Here is a 17390-nt window from a genome sequence, read left to right on the forward strand (position 1 = left end):
GGAGACGAGAAGCCCTGAGGTACGAGAGGGACAGAGAGACCTCAGTGGCAGCAGCAGAAGTTGATGCCAAAGTGCGCCGAGAGATCCGGGAACGGGAACAGCGGGAGGAGCTGAGGAGGAGGGAAGGACCCCAAGAGTGTGAGGAGGAAAGAAGAATTCGCCCCAGAAAAGAAAGGGATGAAACACTGAGAGAGAGAAGAGTGGATCAGGAAGAGGAGCTGGAGCTGGAGGTCTCTGAGCAAAGGACACGGGACAGACGAGAGCGTGAAATCCGTGAGATTGGAGCTGATGGAAGGAGAGAACGAGAAACTTATGAACGGAGAAGGGAAACTTCAGTGGCAGCAGCAGAAGTTGATGTCAAAGTGCGCCGAGAGATCCGGGAACGGGAACAACGGGAGGAGCTGAGGAGGAGGGAATGTCCCCGTGAGGGTGAAGAAACCAGAAGAATTTGCCCCAGGAGAGAGAGGGAACAAACTCTGAGACAGAGGAAGGTGGATTGGGAAGAGGAGCTGGACCTGGAGGTGTCTGAGCAAAGGACACGAGACAGACGAGAGCGTGAAATCCGTGAGATTGGAGCTGATGGAAGAAGGGAACGAGAAATCTCTGAGAGGAGAAGAGAGACCTCAGTGGCAGCAGCAGAAGTTGATGCCAAAGTGCGTCGAGAGATCCGGGAACGGGAACAACGGGAGGAGCTGAGGAGGAGAGAACGACCCCGTGAGTGTGAAGAGGAAGCAGAACCAGAGAGGAGGATTATCCCCAGAAGAGAGAGGGAACAGTCCCTGAGGGAGAGGAGAGTGGATCAGGAACGGGATTTGGAGCTGGAGGTGTCTGAGCAAAGGAGACGGGACAGACGAGAGCGTGAAATCCGTGAAGCTGAAATAGATGGAAGGAGGAAAGAAGAAATCTCTGAGAGGAGAAGAGAGACCTCAGTGGCAGCAGCAGAAGCCGAGGTCAAAGTGCGCCGAGAGATCCGGGAACGGGAACAACGGGAGGAGCTGAGGAGGAGAGAACGACCCCAAGAGTGTGAGGAAGACAGGAGAATTTGCCCCAGGAGAGAGAGGGAAGAAGTTGTGAGGGAGAGGAGAGTGGATCAGGAACAGGAGCTGGAGCTGGAGGTCTCTGAGCAAAGGAGACGGGACAGACAAGAGCGTGAAATCCGTGAGATTGAAGGGGATGAGAAGAGACCCCATGAAGGTGAAGAAACCAGAAGAATTTCCCGTGTCAGAGAGAGGGAACAATCCCTGAGGGAGAGGAGAATTGATCAGGAACAGGAACTGGAGGTCTCTGAGCAAAGGAGACAGGACAGACGAGAGCGTGAAATTCGTGAGATTGAAGTGGATGGGAGGCGACTTCATGAAGGTGAAGAAACCAGAAGAATTTCCCGTGTCAGAGACAGAGAACAGTCCCTGAGGGAGAGGAGAATTGATCAGGAACAGGAGCTGGAGCTGGAGGTCTCGGAGCAAAGGAGACGGGAGACCCAAGAGCGTGAAATTCGTGAGGTTGAAGTGGATGGGAGGCGACTTCATGAAGGTGAAGAAACCAGAAGAATTTCCCGGGTCAGGGAGAGGGAACAATCCCTGAGGGGGAGGAGAATTGACCAGGAACAGGACCTGGAGCTCTCCGAGCGCCGGACCCCGGCCAGAGAGGCCGCAGTGACCCTCAGTGACCAGCGAGAGCAGCGTGAGGAGATCAGGCTGGAGGTGCTGGAAGAGGAAGAGGAAGAAGAACAGGACCAGGACGATCCCTGCCCGTTCCAAACCCTGGACGTGGACACCGCCGACCTCTGTCCCCCAGGACGCGACGTCCCCGTCACCGACCTCCGGCTGCGGTACCGCCCCGCTGACCCCGAGCTCCGGCCCGAGGTCCGGCTCCTCCCTGACCCCGAGGTCCAGCCCGAGCTCCGGCCCCTCCCGGACCCTCTGGACCCCCGGGCCGTGTCCTACCTTGTCCACGTCCTCCAGAACCCCGAGGACCCCAAAAACGTCACCTACGAGATCGTGTGTCACCAACCCGGGCAGCCCCCCAGGGTCCGGACCTGCTCCGTGTCCTCGCGGTCGCCAACGCCCAAATCCCAAAAAAACCCCCAGGAACGGCCGGAAAGTTCTGGAAAAGAGGAGAAGGAGGAGGTGGAGGTGGTGAAGAACCACCATGAGATCTTGAGAGGTGCTGAGGATCAACCCCAAGGTGATGGATCCCAAAAAAATCCCGGAGAAATCGTTGGAGAGGAAATTCAGGAGGTTCTTGAGGAGGATCCCGATAAAAATCTCGAAATTCCTCGGGATGGCGGCGCCAAACAAAGCCAGGAAACCTCCAAGGAAGCCCCAAATCGCCCCAGGGATGAATCCAAAACGTCCTGAGGTGGATTTTTTCCTCCTCTTTGGAGCATCTCCAGCTCTTTTGGAGGATTTTTCTTGTCCTCGTTCCCATTTCTGAGGAGTTTTGGTCTTTTTTTCTTGGAATGAGTCAGGAATTCTTCAGGATTTGGGGTTTTCTCGTTATTTAATCACTTTTTTTTCTGCTCTAATCGGAGTCTTTTGGGTCCCTCTTGGCGTATTTTGCACCCTGGGGTGTCACTTTGGGTCCTCTTGGGTTTCTGCTCTCAGGTTTGAGGTGAAAAATTAAAAAAAAAAAATCAATTTTGGGGCGTGAAAATGGGGGAAAAAATCTGATTTTGGGGCTTGAAAATCCTCAAAAATGGGGGAAAAAATTCTGATTTTGGGGCCTGGAAATGGGGGAAAAAATCTGATTTGGGGGCCTGGAAATGGAGGAAAAAAATCCTGATTTTGGGGTCTGGAAATGGAAAAAAAAATCTGATTTTGGGGTCTGGAAATCCTCAAAGTTGGGGGAAAAAAATCCTGACTTTGGGGTCTGGAAATGGGGGAAAAAATTCTGATTTTGGGGTCTGGAAATTCTCAAAGTTAAGGAAAAAATCCTGATTTTGGGGTCTGGAAATTTTTGAGAATGGGAAAAAAAATCCTGATTTTTGGGCCTGGAAATGGGGTAAAAAATCCTGATTTTGAGGCCTAAAAATCACCAAAAAATCCCAAAAAAAATCACTTTTTTGGGCTCAATTCCAGCCCCAGGCCGGGGGTTTGGAGCACCTCGGGGTGCTGGTGATGGGTGGGGGATTCTCCTCCTCCTCCTCCTTTTCCTCTTTTTTCCTTTTTCCTTTTTTGTCGCATGAAAAATGGGAATAAAAAACTGATTCCTGCAGAGTCTCTGAGTGTGACATTCCCAGTTTGGGTCAGGATTTCCCAGTTTGGGTCACACATTCCCAGTTTGGGTCAGGATTTCCCAGTTTGGGTCAGGATTTCCCAGTTTGGGTCACACATTCCCAGTTTGGGTCCCAGTTTGGGTCACACATTCCCAGTTTGGGTCAGACATTCCCAGTTTGGGTCCCACATTCCCAGTTTGGGTCACACATTCCCAGTTTGGGTCCCACATTCCCAGTTTGGGTCCCACATTCCCAGTTTGGGTCCCAGTTTGGGTCCCACATTCCCAGTTTGGGTCAGACATTCCCAGTTTGGGTCCCACATTCCCAGTTTGGGTCAGGATTTCCCAGTTTGGGTCACACATTCCCAGTTTGGGTCAGACATTCCCAGTTTGGGTCACACATTCCCAGTTTGGGTCCCACATTCCCAGTTTGGGTCAGGATTTCCCAGTTTGGGTCAGGATTTCCCAGTTTGGGTCCCAGTTTGGGTCCCCGTTTGGGTCAGGATTTCCCAGTTTGGGTCAGACATTCCCAGTTTGGGTCCCACATTCCCAGTTTGGGTCAGGCATTCCCAGTTTGGGTCAGGCATTCCCAGTTTGGGTCCCAGTTTGGGTCAGGATTTCCCAGTTTGGGTCCCACATTCCCAGTTTGGGTCCCAGTTTGGGTCCCACATTCCCAGTTTGGGTCAGACATTCCCAGTTTGGGTCCCAGTTTGGGTCAGACATTCCCAGTTTGGGTCCCACATTCCCAGTTTGGGTCAGGCATTCCCAGTTTGGGTCCCACATTCCCAGTTTGGGTCAGACATTCCCAGTTTGGGTCCCAGTTTGGGTCAGACATTCCCAGTTTGGGTCCCACATTCCCAGTTTGGGTCAGGCATTCCCAGTTTGGGTCAGACATTCCCAGTTTGGGTCCCACATTCCCAGTTTGGGTCAGGCATTCCCAGTTTGGGTCCCAGTTTGGGTCAGGATTTCCCAGTTTGGGTCAGACATTCCCAGTTTGGGTTTAAATCCAGCAGGATTTGGGAACAACCCGGGTTTTGGGGGAACCCAGACCAGGATTTGGGAACAACCCAGGATTTGGGAATTGAACAGGAATTAGGGAACAACCCAGAATTTAAGAACCCAGATCAGGATTTAGGAACCACCCGGAATTTAGGAACAAACCAGGATTTGGGAATTGAGCAGGAATTAGGGAACAACCCGGGATTTGGGAACCCAGATCAGGATTCAGGAACTCAGACCAGTATTTTGGAACCTGGAGCAGGATTTAGGAACAAACCGGGATTTGGGAATTGGGAACAGGATTTAGGAACAAACGGGGATTTAGGAACCACCCAGAATTTAGGAACAAACTGGGATTTGGGAACCCAGACCAGGATTTAGGAACCACCTTAATTTAGGAACCTGGACCAGGATTTAGGAACAAACCGGGATTTAGGAATTGAGCAGGAATTTCGGAACAAATGGGGATTTAGGAAAACAGAGCAGGATTTAAGAACTCAGAAGAGGATTTAGGAACCCAAAACAGGATTTAGGATCTCGGACCAGGATTTAGGAACTCAGACCAGGATTTAAGAGCTCAGAACAGGATTTAGGAACACGGACCAGGATTTAGGAACATGGAACAGGATTTAGGAACATGGAACAGGATTTAGGAACATGGAACAGGATTTAGGACCCAGGATCAGGATTTAGGAACAACCCAGAATTGGGAATTGAGCAGGAATTAGGGAACAACCCAGAATTTAAGAACAAACGGGGATTTAGGAACCACCCAGAATTTAGGAACAACCCGGGATTTAGGAACATGGACCAGGATTTAGGAACAACCCAGAATTTAGGAATTGAGAAGGATTTTAGGAACAAATGGGGATTTAGGAACACAGATCAGGATTTAGGAACAATCCAGAACTGGGAATGGAGCAGGAATTTGGGAACAATTCAGGATTTAGGACCCCAGACCAGGATTCAGGAACCCAGAACAGGATTTAGGAACCACTTGGGATTTAGGAATAACCCAGAATTGGGAATTGAGCAGGAATTAGGGAACAAACTGGGATTTAGGAACAAACTGGGATTTGGGAATTGAGCGGGAATTTAAGAACAACCTGGGATTTGGGATCAGACCAGGATTTAGGAACCCAGACCAAGATTTCTGCCCCGTCCCCGCCCCAGTCCCTCTGTCCCCGCTGGAAGCGGGAATTACCCAAAGGCCTCACCCTGAGCTGAGTCAGCCCGGGCGGGGCCGGGGCTGAGCCACTTCCCCCGAAACTTCGCTTTAATTTCATTTTTTTCTCTTTCCGCCGAGTCCCACCCTGAGAGGAGCCAGAATGGTGAGAAAAATGAGATTTTTGGGGGATTTTTGGAGGGGTTTTTAGGGGATGAATGGGGGGGAAAAAGGGATTTTTAATATTTTTTTTTTAATTTTTTAAATTTTTTTTTTAATTTTTTTTTAATGAAATGTCTCAAAATTTGGGGCTGAAGGAAGGAATTTTCCAGGGAAAAGGAAAAAAAAAAAAAGAAAGGGGGGATTTTAGAGAGGGGAAAAAAGCGATTTTTTTTTTTTTGGGGGGGGGGGGGGAGGAAAATGCCCCAAATTTTGGGGTGGGGAGGGGAGAGGGAAGGAAAAATGAGGGGGGAAAAAGGGGGGAAAACAAGGAAAATTTGGAGGGGAAAATTGGGAGGAAAATGGGGAAAAAACAGGGAAAAAAAATCCCGGAAAAAAATGGAGAAAATAAGGGGAAAAGCGGCTGAAAATGGGGAGAAACGAGGGGGGTAAATCGGGAGGAAAATGGGAAAAAACAGGGGGAAAAAAACAGGCTGGAAAAATCAGGGAGAAAATAAGGGGGGAAAAGAAGGAAAAACAGGGAGAAAATAAGGAAAAAAGCGGCTGAAAAGTTGGGGTAAAAGGGGGGAAAATGGGGAGGAAAATGGGGAAAAACAGGGAAAAAAAATCCCAGGAAAAAAGGGAGAAAATAAGGAAAAAAATGGTAGAAAATGGGGGGTAAAAGGGAGGAAAAAATGGGGAAAACAGGGGAAAAAAATCTGGATAAACAGGAGGGAAAAAGAGGGAAAAAAAACTGGAGGAAAATGGGGGGAAAACGAGGGGGAAAAATAGGGAGAAAAATGGGGAAAAACAGGGAAAAAAATCTAAAAAAAAAACAGGGGAAAAAAAGGCGAAAAATTGGGGGAAACCAGGGACAAAAATTGGGAGAAAATGGAAAAAAAAAAAAAAAAAAAAAAAAAAAAAAACAGGAAAAAACCAGAGAAAAATCTGAGAAAAACAGAGAAAAATCTGGGGAAAAGTGAAAAACGGAGGGAAAGGGTGAAAAACCTGGAAAAATTGGAGGGTAGGGGGAGAAATGAGGGAAAAAAAAGAGGGAAAAGGGCAAAAAAAAGTGAATTAACGCCCAAAAATCCGCCCGAGCCAAAGGGCGGGTCCGGCCGGGCCGTTTCTCGCCTCCCCCGGGGATTTTTTTATTTTCCGGGAGCGGTTCCAGAGAAATCCGGGGAAAAATGCGGCGGGACCAGTCGGGCCGAGCCCGAAAATAACCCGGGAGGTTCTGCCGGCCCCTCCCTCAAACCCAAAAAAAATCGGGATTTTCTGCCAGGTCTTCTCTTATCCCAAAAATAAATCAGGATTTTCTTCCAGGTCTTCCCTTATCCCAAAAATAAACTGGGATTTTCTTCCAGGTCTTCCCTCATCCTGAAAAAAAAATCAGAATGTTCCTCCAGGTCTTTCCTCAACCCAAAAATAAACAAGGATTTTCCTCCAGGTCTTTCCTTATCCCAAAAATAAACTGGGATTTTCCTCCAGGTCTTCCCTTATCCGGAAAAAAAAAAATCGGGATTTTCTTCCAGGTCTTTCCTGGTCCTGAAAATAACTCGGGATGTTCTTCCAGGTCTTCCCTCATCCCAAAATAAACCCCAGGAATTGTTCCTGGAATGGGCAGAGGGAACTTCCCCAGCCCTTCCCTGATCCCAAAAAAACAAAATTATTCCTGGAATGGGCACAAGAGACTCCCCCAGCCCTTCCCTCATCCCAAAAAAACCTGGGATTGTCCCAGGAACTCCTGGAATGGGCAGAGGGGCCTTTCCCTGCTCCCAAAAAACCTGGAATTGCTCCTGGAAAGGGCACAGGAGGCTCCTCCTGATCCCAAAAAACCAGAATCACTCCTGGAATGGGCACAGGAGTCTCTCCAAGCCCCCCTGATCCCAAATCCCAGAATTGTCCCTGGAATCACTCCTAGAACAGGCACAGGGTCTCCCCCAGCCCTTGATCCCAAATCCTGGGATTGCTCCTGGAACCATACCTGGAAAGGGAAGAGGAGGCTCCTCTGATCCCAAATCCTGGAATCCCTCCTGGAATGGGCACAGGGTTCTCCCACCCATGCACTGATCCCAAAAAACCCTCCCTGGGTGTTGTGTGTGGCAGCCGACGGAGACGGAGCGCTGCATCGAGTCCCTGCTGGCCGTGTTCCAGCGCTACGCCGGCCGCGAGGGCGACGCCTGCGCCCTCTCCAAGAGGGAGTTCCGCTCCTTCATGGACACCGAGCTGGCCGCCTTCACCAAGGTACGGGAATGGGGGATCCACGGGATCCACGGGATCCATGGGAGCAGTGGGAGCAATGGGATCCATGGGAGCATTGGGAGTGATGGGATAGGAGCAATGGGAATTCCCAAGAGGGAGTTCCGCTCCTTCATGGACACCGAGCTGGCCGCCTTCACCAAGGTACCCGAGACAGGGGATCCACGGGATCCATGGGATCCATGGGATGGGAGTAGTGGGATTTATGGCATCCATGGGAGCAATGGGAATTCCCAAGAGGGAGTTCTGTGCCTTCATGGACACCGAGCTGGCCGCCTGCACCAAGGTACCCGAGACAGGGGATCCAGGGGATCTGTGGGATCCACTGGAGCACTGGAATGGGATCAATGGGAGCAATGGGAGCAATGGGAGCAATGGGAGCAATGGGATCCGTGGGATGGAAGCAATGGGAATTCCCAGGAGGGAGTTCCGCTCCTTCATGGACACCGAGCTGGCCGCCTGCACCAAGGTACCCGAGACAGGGGATCCACTGGAGCACTGGGATCAATGGGATGGAATCTGTGGGATCCCTGGGATCCATGGGATGGGAGCCATGGGATCAGTGGGATCCATGGAAGCAATGGGAATTCCCAAGAGGGAGTTCCGCTCCTTCATGGACACCGAGCCGGCCGCCTGCACCAAGGCATGGGAATGAGGGATCTGTGGGATTCACTGGAGCACTGGGATCCATGGGATACATGGGATGGGATCAGTGGGATCCATGGGAGCAATGGGAATCCCCAAGAGGGAGTTCCGCTCCTTCGTGGACACCAAGCTGGCCGCCTTCACCAAGGTACGGGATCCAGGGGATCCATGGGATCTGCGGGATCTATGGGAGCGATGGGATGGGAGCAATGGGATCACTGGGATCTATGGGAGCAGTGGGACCAATGGGATCTATGGCCTGGGATTCATGAGATCCATGGGATGGGAGCAATGGGATGGGATTTATGGGGTCCATGGGATCCATTGGAGCACTGGGATCTATGGCCTGGGATCTGTGGGAGCCATGGGATCCATGGAACGGGAGCAGTGGGATCCATGGGAGCAATGGGATCCATGGGAGCAATGGGAATCCCCAAGAGGGAGTTCCGTTCCTTCATGGACACTGAGCTGGCCGCCTTCACCAAGGTACGGGATCCAGGGGATCCATGGGATCCACTGGAGCAGTGGGATCCAGGGGATCCATGGGATGGGAGCAATGGGATCAGTGGGATCCATGGGAGCAGTGGGACCAATGGGATCTATGGCCTGGGATCCATGGGAGCAGTGGGATTCATGAGATCAATGGGATGGGATCAATGGGATGGGATTTATGGGGTCCATGGGATCCATTGGAGCACTGGGCTCTATGGCCTGGGATCTGTGGGAGCCATGGGATCCATGGAACGGGAGCAGTGGGATCCATGGGAGCAATGGAATCAATGGGATCCATGGGAGCAATGGGATCAGTGGGATGGGAGCAATGGGAATCCCCAAGAGGGAGTTCCGCTCCTTCATGGACACCGAGCTGGCCGCCTGCACCGGGGTATGGGATCCAAGGGAGCAGTGGGATCCATGGGAGTAATGGGATCCTTGGGAACCATAGGATGGGATCCATGGGATCAGTAGGATCCATGGGATCTACAGGATGGGATCCATGGGAGCAACAGGAGCCATGGGAAACATGGGATGGGTGCAATGGAATCAGTGGGATCCATGGGAGCAATGGGATCTATGGCCTGGGATCCGTGGGATCCATGGGATGGGAGCAATGGGATCCATGGGATCCATGGCCTGGGATCTGTGGGAGCCATGGGATCAATGGGATGGGACCCATGGGATCCATGGGATGGGATCCCTGGGAGCCGTGGAATCCATGGGAGCAATGGGATAAAATCTATGGGATCCATGGGATCTATGGAATGGGATCCATGGGATCTATGGAATGGGATCCATGAGATCTATGGGATTCATGGGATGGAATCCATGGGATCTATGGTATGGGATCCATATGATCCATCAATCCCATCTACAGGATGGGATCTATGGTAGCAGTGAGAACAATGGGATCCATGGGATCTACGGGAGCAATGGGAGTCACAGGATCAATGGGATGGGATCCACAAGAGCCATGGGATCCATGGGATGGGAGCAATGGAATCCATGGGAGCAATGGAATCCATGGGCTGGTTCAGATGGGATTTTAGGGAATAAATCCCCTTCCCCAAATTATTCCATGGATTCCCATCCAATTCCAGCCTGGATCCACCTCCCTGCCCCTGGGTCGGGACATTTCAGCATTTCCCATCCCAAAACCACTCCAGGATTCCCTGGGCTGGCTCAGACAGGATTTTTGGGATAAATCCACCCCTGGGCTGGCTCAGATGGGATTTTAGGAAATAAATCCTCCCCTTCCCCAAATTATTCCATGGATTCCCATCCAATTCCAGCCTGGATCCACCTCCCTGCCTCTGGATCGGGATATTTCAGGATTTCCCACCCCAAAACTATTCCAAGACTCCCCGATCTCCCATCCCTTCCCCACACAGGGAATTTCCCCTAATTCCAGACCCCAAATCCCTTTTTTTTTTTTCCCTCTTCCCCCAGAACCAGAAGGACCCGGGGGTGGTGGACAGGATGATGAAGAAGCTGGACCTGAACAGCGACGGGCAGTTGGATTTCCAGGAGTTCCTCAACCTCATCGGGGGCATCGCCGTGGCCTGTCACGACTCCCTGATCCTCAAATCCCCCAAGCCCTGAATCCCTGAATCCTCCAATCCTCGGGATCCAGCCCAGATCCCACCTGGAATATCTCGTGGAATGTTGGAATGGTCAAATTCCCCCTTTTTTTTGGTTTTTTTGGGGGGTGTTTTTTTTTTGCCCTCCTGGTTTTTATTGGATAAATAAAAGGTTTTAAAAAAAACTTGAGGTTTTGGTGGGGAAATGGTGTTTGATAATGAGGGGATTTGGGGAAAGAATTCCAAAGAATTATAAAGTATAGAAGTATAAAAAGTATAAAGAAGTATAAAAATAAATTATATGAATAAATAAATATATATAAATAAACAAACAAAATATAAATATAAATATAAGTATAAATATAAATATAAATATAAATAAAATATAAATAAATAAAATATAAATAAACAAATAAAATTATAAAATATAAATAAATAAAATATAAATAAACAAATAAAATTATAAAATATAAATAAAGTAAAAAAACTATAAATAAATAAATAGTAAATAAATATATATTAAAAATAATTAAAAATAATTATAAATAAAAGAGAAAGAGAAGAAAATAACCACCCAAAAAACCACCACAAGGCTGCTCCATCGTTTTATTGCGCCACGTCCCAAATTAAGCACCGGAATCAAAAGCGAAATCACTCGTACTTAACAAAACTAACTCATTTCTAATCATTTTTCCAAGCTCGATTAATCCCATTTCATCATTAACGGGGGGAATTCCTGCCGGCGGCCGCAGATCCCGGAGATGAGTCGGGAGAGGCGGGAAAATTCCGACTTTTTCCGGAGAGAGGCGGGAAAATTCCGACTTTTTTCGGGGGGAGCAGCGGATTTTCACCATCCTTGCTTCTGTTTTTCCTCGGAGGGTTTACCCTGGCCCTGGCAGGAACTGGTGGAGCCAATCTGGTTGTTGCCACCGCTGACGTGGCCGCTGATGGAAATCCCACCCTGGGTTACAGTCTGGTTACTGTGGCCTTGGTTGACATTGCCCTTGGGGTCCTTGGGGCACCGGGCAGGGGATTTGTGTGGCCGATGCGAGGACATCCTGGTTGAGCCTAAAAAAAAATTCAAAATCGGGCTGAAATTTTAAAAAAAAAAAAAAAAAAAAAAAAAAAAAAAGCCACATTTTTTTAAAGTTCGAATTCGCCTTTTTTTGAGGCGTTGAGGTTTTTGCCTCAGTTTCCCCCCTCCCACCCCCCGTTGGGTTTAAAGTTAATCCCGGGTTTAAAGCAGGGGCAGAGATTGGGATTAAATTCCAGCGTGGATTTTTGGGGAGATTGAGTTTTCCCCCCAGCTCGTTGTTGGGGTTTTGTTTTTTGGGATCCCATTCCCTGCAGAATACTTATATATATATATATAAAACAAAATGAATACTGGCAATATTATCAAATGCTGGAAATTCTATCAAATATTGGAAATATAATGAAACACAGGGACTATTATCAAATATTGGGAATATTATAAAATACTGGGAATATTTATCAAGTACTAGAAACATTATCAAATATTGGGTATATAATGAAATACTGAGAATATTATCAAATATTGGGATATTGATACCCAATATCAATAAAAATATTGATATTTATCAAATATTGGGGTCTATATAATTATAGAATCAGAATCCAGCCCCGGGACCGTCCCCAAAGGATTTTTCCCTGATCAAACTCCCAATCCTGAGATTTTTCCCCTATTTTCCTCTTCTCCTCCTTTTCCTGGAGCTTCTCCTTCAGCTCAGCTTTGCTCAAACCCACTTTAATAAAAGTCGAGATTCCCAGAGAATAAAAAACGAGCCGAGGGAAGGGAGGAAGGAAAACCCTCGGAGCCTTTTGCCTCCCCGGCTTTGTTAGGCCGGGTTTGACCTCTGATCTTGGCTTTAGCACCAAAAAAATCCCAAATCTCCAACTGGGGCCACAAAACTCCCCAAAATTCCACCATTTCCACCCGCCGCGGGAGGAACTTTTTGACGGGAGGGAGCCCCAAACTGGGGAAAAATGATGGAAAATCCCATTTTTTCCTCCCCAAAAAATGCCTCACCTGGAGAGGAAAGGGGAGGAAAGGGGAGGAAAGGGGAGGAAAGGGGAGGAAAGGACCCACCTGGTGTGTCCTGCTGGAGGAAGGAGCCAAAGAGGAGCCGATGAGGGTTTGGAGATCCCCAGGAGTGGCTTTTATTCCCTGCGGGATGAACTCGTGACCGGAATATTTCACAACCAGACCCCAAAGTTCCGGAGAAATTTCTCCATTGTGTCCCTGGGCTGGGAGCTCAGCCCAATATTTACAAGAGATTTTTCCATTGTGTCCCACCTGTGGGAGCTCAGCCCAAAGTTCCGGAGAAATTTCTGCATTGTGTCCCAGGGTTGGGAGTTCAGCCCAATATTTACAAGAGATTTTTGTGTCCCAGGGCTGGGAGCTCAGCCCAAAGTTCCGGAGAAATTTCTCCATTGTGTCCCAAGGCTGGGAGTTCAGCCCAAAGTTCCGGAGAATTTTCTCCGTCGTGTCCCAAAGTTTGGGAGAGATTTTTCTCCGTCGTGTCCCATCTGCGGGAGTTCAGCCCAAATTTTTTTGGGATAGATTTTTCTATCTTGTCCCATCTCCGGGAGCTCGGCCCAAAGTTCCGGAGAGATTTCCCATATTCCTGAAAAATTTCTAAATTCCTTTTTCCTGATGGATTTTCCTCCCCAAAAAACCCCAAAAATTCTTTTTTTTAAAGGTCCAGGCACGTCCTGGTGGCAGAAAATCAGAAAAAAAATTTCCCTTTTTCTGATGGATTTTCCCCAAAAATTCTTTTCTTAAAGGCACTGGAAGCTCCAAATTCCTTTTTCCTGATGGATTTTCCCAAAAAAAACCACCCAAAAACCCCCCCAAAATTATTTTCTTAAAGGTCCTGGTGGCCTAAAATTCCCTTTTTTCTGATGGATTTTCCCCAAAAATTCTTTTATTAATTGATCAGGAATTGAGCATTAATTGAGACTTAATTGAGCAGGAGTTGAAAATTAATTGAGAATTAATTGAGAATTAATTGGGCAGGAAAGGTTATTTTATTTTGGTTATTTTGGTTATTTCAGTCATTTTGATGACTTAAACCACTTTTTTTTTGTGTGTGTTATTTTTAGCAGGCCAGGGTTGGGTTTTGGGGCTCGGCCCAAACCACACCCGGGACTGAAAACGGGTTTGGTGAGGAGACACAGGAACGGGGAAAATGGGGAAAAATGGGGAAAAATGAGAAAAAAAATGAAGAAAAAATGAGGGAAAATGAGGAAAAATGGGGGAAAATGGGGGAAAAATGGGGGGAAATGGGGAAAATGGGGGGAAAAATGAGGAAAACATGAGGGAAAATGAGGGAAAAGGGGGGGAAATGGGGGAAAATGGGTAAAAAAGAGAAAAAATGGGGGAAAATGGGGGAAAATGGGGGAAAAATGGGGGGGAAATGGGGGGAAATGAGGAAAAAAATGAGGGAAAATGAGAAAAAAATGAGGAAAAATCAGGAAAAAATGGGGGAAAATGGGGGGATATGGGGGGAAATGGGGGAAAAAATGAGGGGAAAATGAGGAAAAATGAGGATGGGAATTGTCCCTGAGGGATCTGGGGGGAGATTTGGGATATTCCAGGGGGATTTGGGATCCTCCAAAGGACCTCCCCTGAGCCCCTCCTGATGATTCCCGACCCTTTTTCCATTTAAAAATCATCCCAAATTTCCACCCCTGGCCCAGCTCGAGGCCGTTCCCTCTTGGTCATCCAGAGGAATCTCCAGGAATTCTTTGGGCACCTCCAAATCCCAAACCCCAAATCCCAAATCCCCAAATCCCAAATTCCAAATCCCAAATCCCCAAATTCCCAAAATCCCAAATCCCAAATCCCCAAATCCCCAATTCCCTGAAACCCCAAGTCCCCAAATCCCAAATCCTCAAATCCCAAATCCCCAAATCCCAAATTTCCAAATCCCCAATTTCCAAATCCCCAAATCCCCAAATCCCCAAATCCCAAATCCCAAATCCCCAAATCCCCAAATCTCCCAAATCCCCAAATCCCCAAATCCCCAAATCTCCCAAATCCCAAAATCCCCAAATCCCCAAATCTCCCAAATCCCAAAATCCCCAAATCCCCAAATCCCAAATCGCGGCAATTCCCGGATCTGCCACTTGAGGGCGCTGTAGGAGCAGATCCGGGATCACCCAAAATTCCAGGAATTCCTGGAATCATCCAGGGATGGGGATCTGACCCTTCCTGAGCCCCTCCTGATGATTCCCGACCCTTTTTCCATGGAAAAATCATCCCAAATTTCCACCCCTGGTCGTTCCCTCTTGTCCCGTCCCATTCTTTGGGATCAGATCCCGAATTTCCCCTGGAAAAACCCAAAATCCCCCCTGGATCCCCCTTTTCTCCAGGCTCAGCCCCTCCAGATCCCTCAGGATTCTCCAGACCCTTTTCCAGCCCCTCATTCCCATCCTGGAATTTTTCCCATTTCCTTTCCCAGCCCCTTTTTCCACCCCTGGATCCAACAGCACCTGGAAAATCCAATCCTGGAGGATCCTGGAATCCTGAAATTCCTGGCAAAAATTCCAAAATTCCCACCCCCAGATCCCTGAATTCCCCCATCCCAAATTCCCAGGGAATTGCTCAGGTTGGCGAGGGGCTCAACTGAGATTTCTGTCAGGGCTGGACCAGGACAGCGGGACTGTCCTGACACTGCGAGGTGACCACTGACCATCACCAGGACTGACCATAGACCAGGGTGACCATCACCAGGACTGACCACGGACCAGCTCTGACCATCACCAGGACTGACCACAGACCAGTGTGACCATCACCAGGACTGACCACAGACCAGCTCTGACCATCACAGGGAGTGGCCACGGACCAGCTCTGACCATCACCAGGACTGGCCACAGACCAGTGTGACCATCACCAGGACTGACCACAGACCAGCTCTGACCATCACAGGGAGTGGCCACGGACCAGCTCTGACCATCACCAGGACTGGCCACAGACCAGGGTGACCATCACCAGGACTGGCCACAGACCAGGGTGACCATCACCAGGACTGACCACAGACCAGGGTGACCATCACCAGGACTGACCACAGACCAGGGTGACCATCACCAGGACTGACCACAGACCAGCTCTGACCATCACTGGGAGTGGCCACGGACCAGCTCTGACCATCACCAGGACTGGCCACAGACCAGGGTGACCATCACCAGGACTGACCATGGACCAGCTCTGACCATCACTGGCCACGGACCAGGGTGACCATCACCAGGACTGACCACAGACCAGCTCTGACCAGGACTGGCCACAGACCAGCTCTGACCATCACAGGGAGTGGTCAAGGACCAGCTCTGACCATCACCAGGACTGGCCACAGACCAGCTCTGACCATCACCAGGACTGACCACAGACCAGCTCTGACCATCACAGGGAGTGGTCAAGGACCAGGGTGACCATCACCAGGACTGGCCACAGACCAGGGTGACCATCACCAGGACTGACCATGGACCAGCTCTGACCATGACTGGCCACAGACCAGCTCTGACCATCACCAGGACTGGCCACAGACCAGTGTGACCATCACCAGGACTGACCACGGACCAGCTCTGACCATCACCAGGACTGACCACAGACCAGCTCTGACCATCACAGGGAGTGGTCAAGGACCAGCTCTGACCATCACCAGGACTGGCCACAGACCAGTGTGACCATCACCAGGACTGACCACAGACCAGCTCTGACCATCACAGGGAGTGGCCACGGACCAGCTCTGACCATCACCAGGACTGGCCACAGACCAGGGTGACCATCACCAGGACTGGCCACAGACCAGGGTGACCATCACCAGGACTGGCCACAGACCAGGGTGACCATCACCAGGACTGACCACAGACCAGGGTGACCATCACCAGGACTGGCCACGGACCAGGGTGACCATCACCAGGACTGGCCACAGACCAGGGTGACCATCACCAGGACTGACCACAGACCAGGGTGACCATCACCAGGACTGGCCACAGACCAGGGTGACCATCACCAGGACTGGCCACAGACCAGGGTGACCATCACCAGGACTGACCACAGACCAGGGTGACCATCACCAGGACTGACCACAGACCAGCTCTGACCATCACTGGGAGTGGCCACGGACCAGCTCTGACCATCACCAGGACTGGCCACAGACCAGGGTGACCATCACCAGGACTGACCATGGACCAGCTCTGACCATCACTGGCCACGGACCAGGGTGACCATCACCAGGACTGACCACAGACCAGCTCTGACCAGGACTGGCCACAGACCAGCTCTGACCATCACAGGGAGTGGTCAAGGACCAGCTCTGACCATCACCAGGACTGGCCACAGACCAGCTCTGACCATCACCAGGACTGGCCACAGACCAGGGTGACCATCACCAGGACTGACCATGGACCAGCTCTGACCATCACTGGCCACGGACCAGGGTGACCATCACCAGGACTGACCACAGACCAGCTCTGACCATCACCAGGACTGGCCACGGACCAGGGTGACCATCACCAGGACTGACCACAGACCAGCTCTGACCATCACCAGGACTGGCCACAGACCAGGGTGACCATCACCAGGACTGGCCACAGACCAGGGTGACCATCACCAGGACTGACCACAGACCAGCTCTGACCATCACCAGGACTGGCCACAGACCAGCTCTGACCATCACCAGGACTGACCACAGACCAGCTCTGACCATCACCAGGACTGACCACAGACCAGGGTGACCATCACCAGGACTGACCACGGACCAGCTCTGACCATCACCAGGAGTGGTCACAGACCAGTGTGACCATCACCAGGACTGGCCACAGACCAGCTCTGACCATCACCAGGA

The 17390-nt window shown here is 50.1% G+C and overlaps 1 protein-coding gene across 1 annotated transcript; it reads left to right on the forward strand.

Annotated features, from left to right (window-relative positions):
• Positions 1 to 3180: 3180 nt before the first annotated feature.
• Positions 3181 to 11820, forward strand: LOC310919471 (protein S100-A11-like; the record flags this gene model as incomplete). Its single annotated transcript, XM_083878838.1, has 3 exons — positions 3181 to 3243; positions 7646 to 7783; positions 10388 to 11820. The coding sequence occupies 3 exons, from the start codon at positions 3181 to 3183 to the stop codon at positions 10538 to 10540; spliced, it is 354 nt and encodes a 117-aa protein (XP_083734964.1). The 3' UTR covers positions 10541 to 11820.
• Between the last annotated feature and the right edge of the window lie 5570 nt (positions 11821 to 17390).

The sequence above is a fragment of the Zosterops lateralis genome, assembly GCF_965231275.1.
Source record: "Zosterops lateralis genome assembly, chromosome: 27".
NCBI classification, from domain to species: Eukaryota; Metazoa; Chordata; class Aves; order Passeriformes; family Zosteropidae; genus Zosterops; species Zosterops lateralis.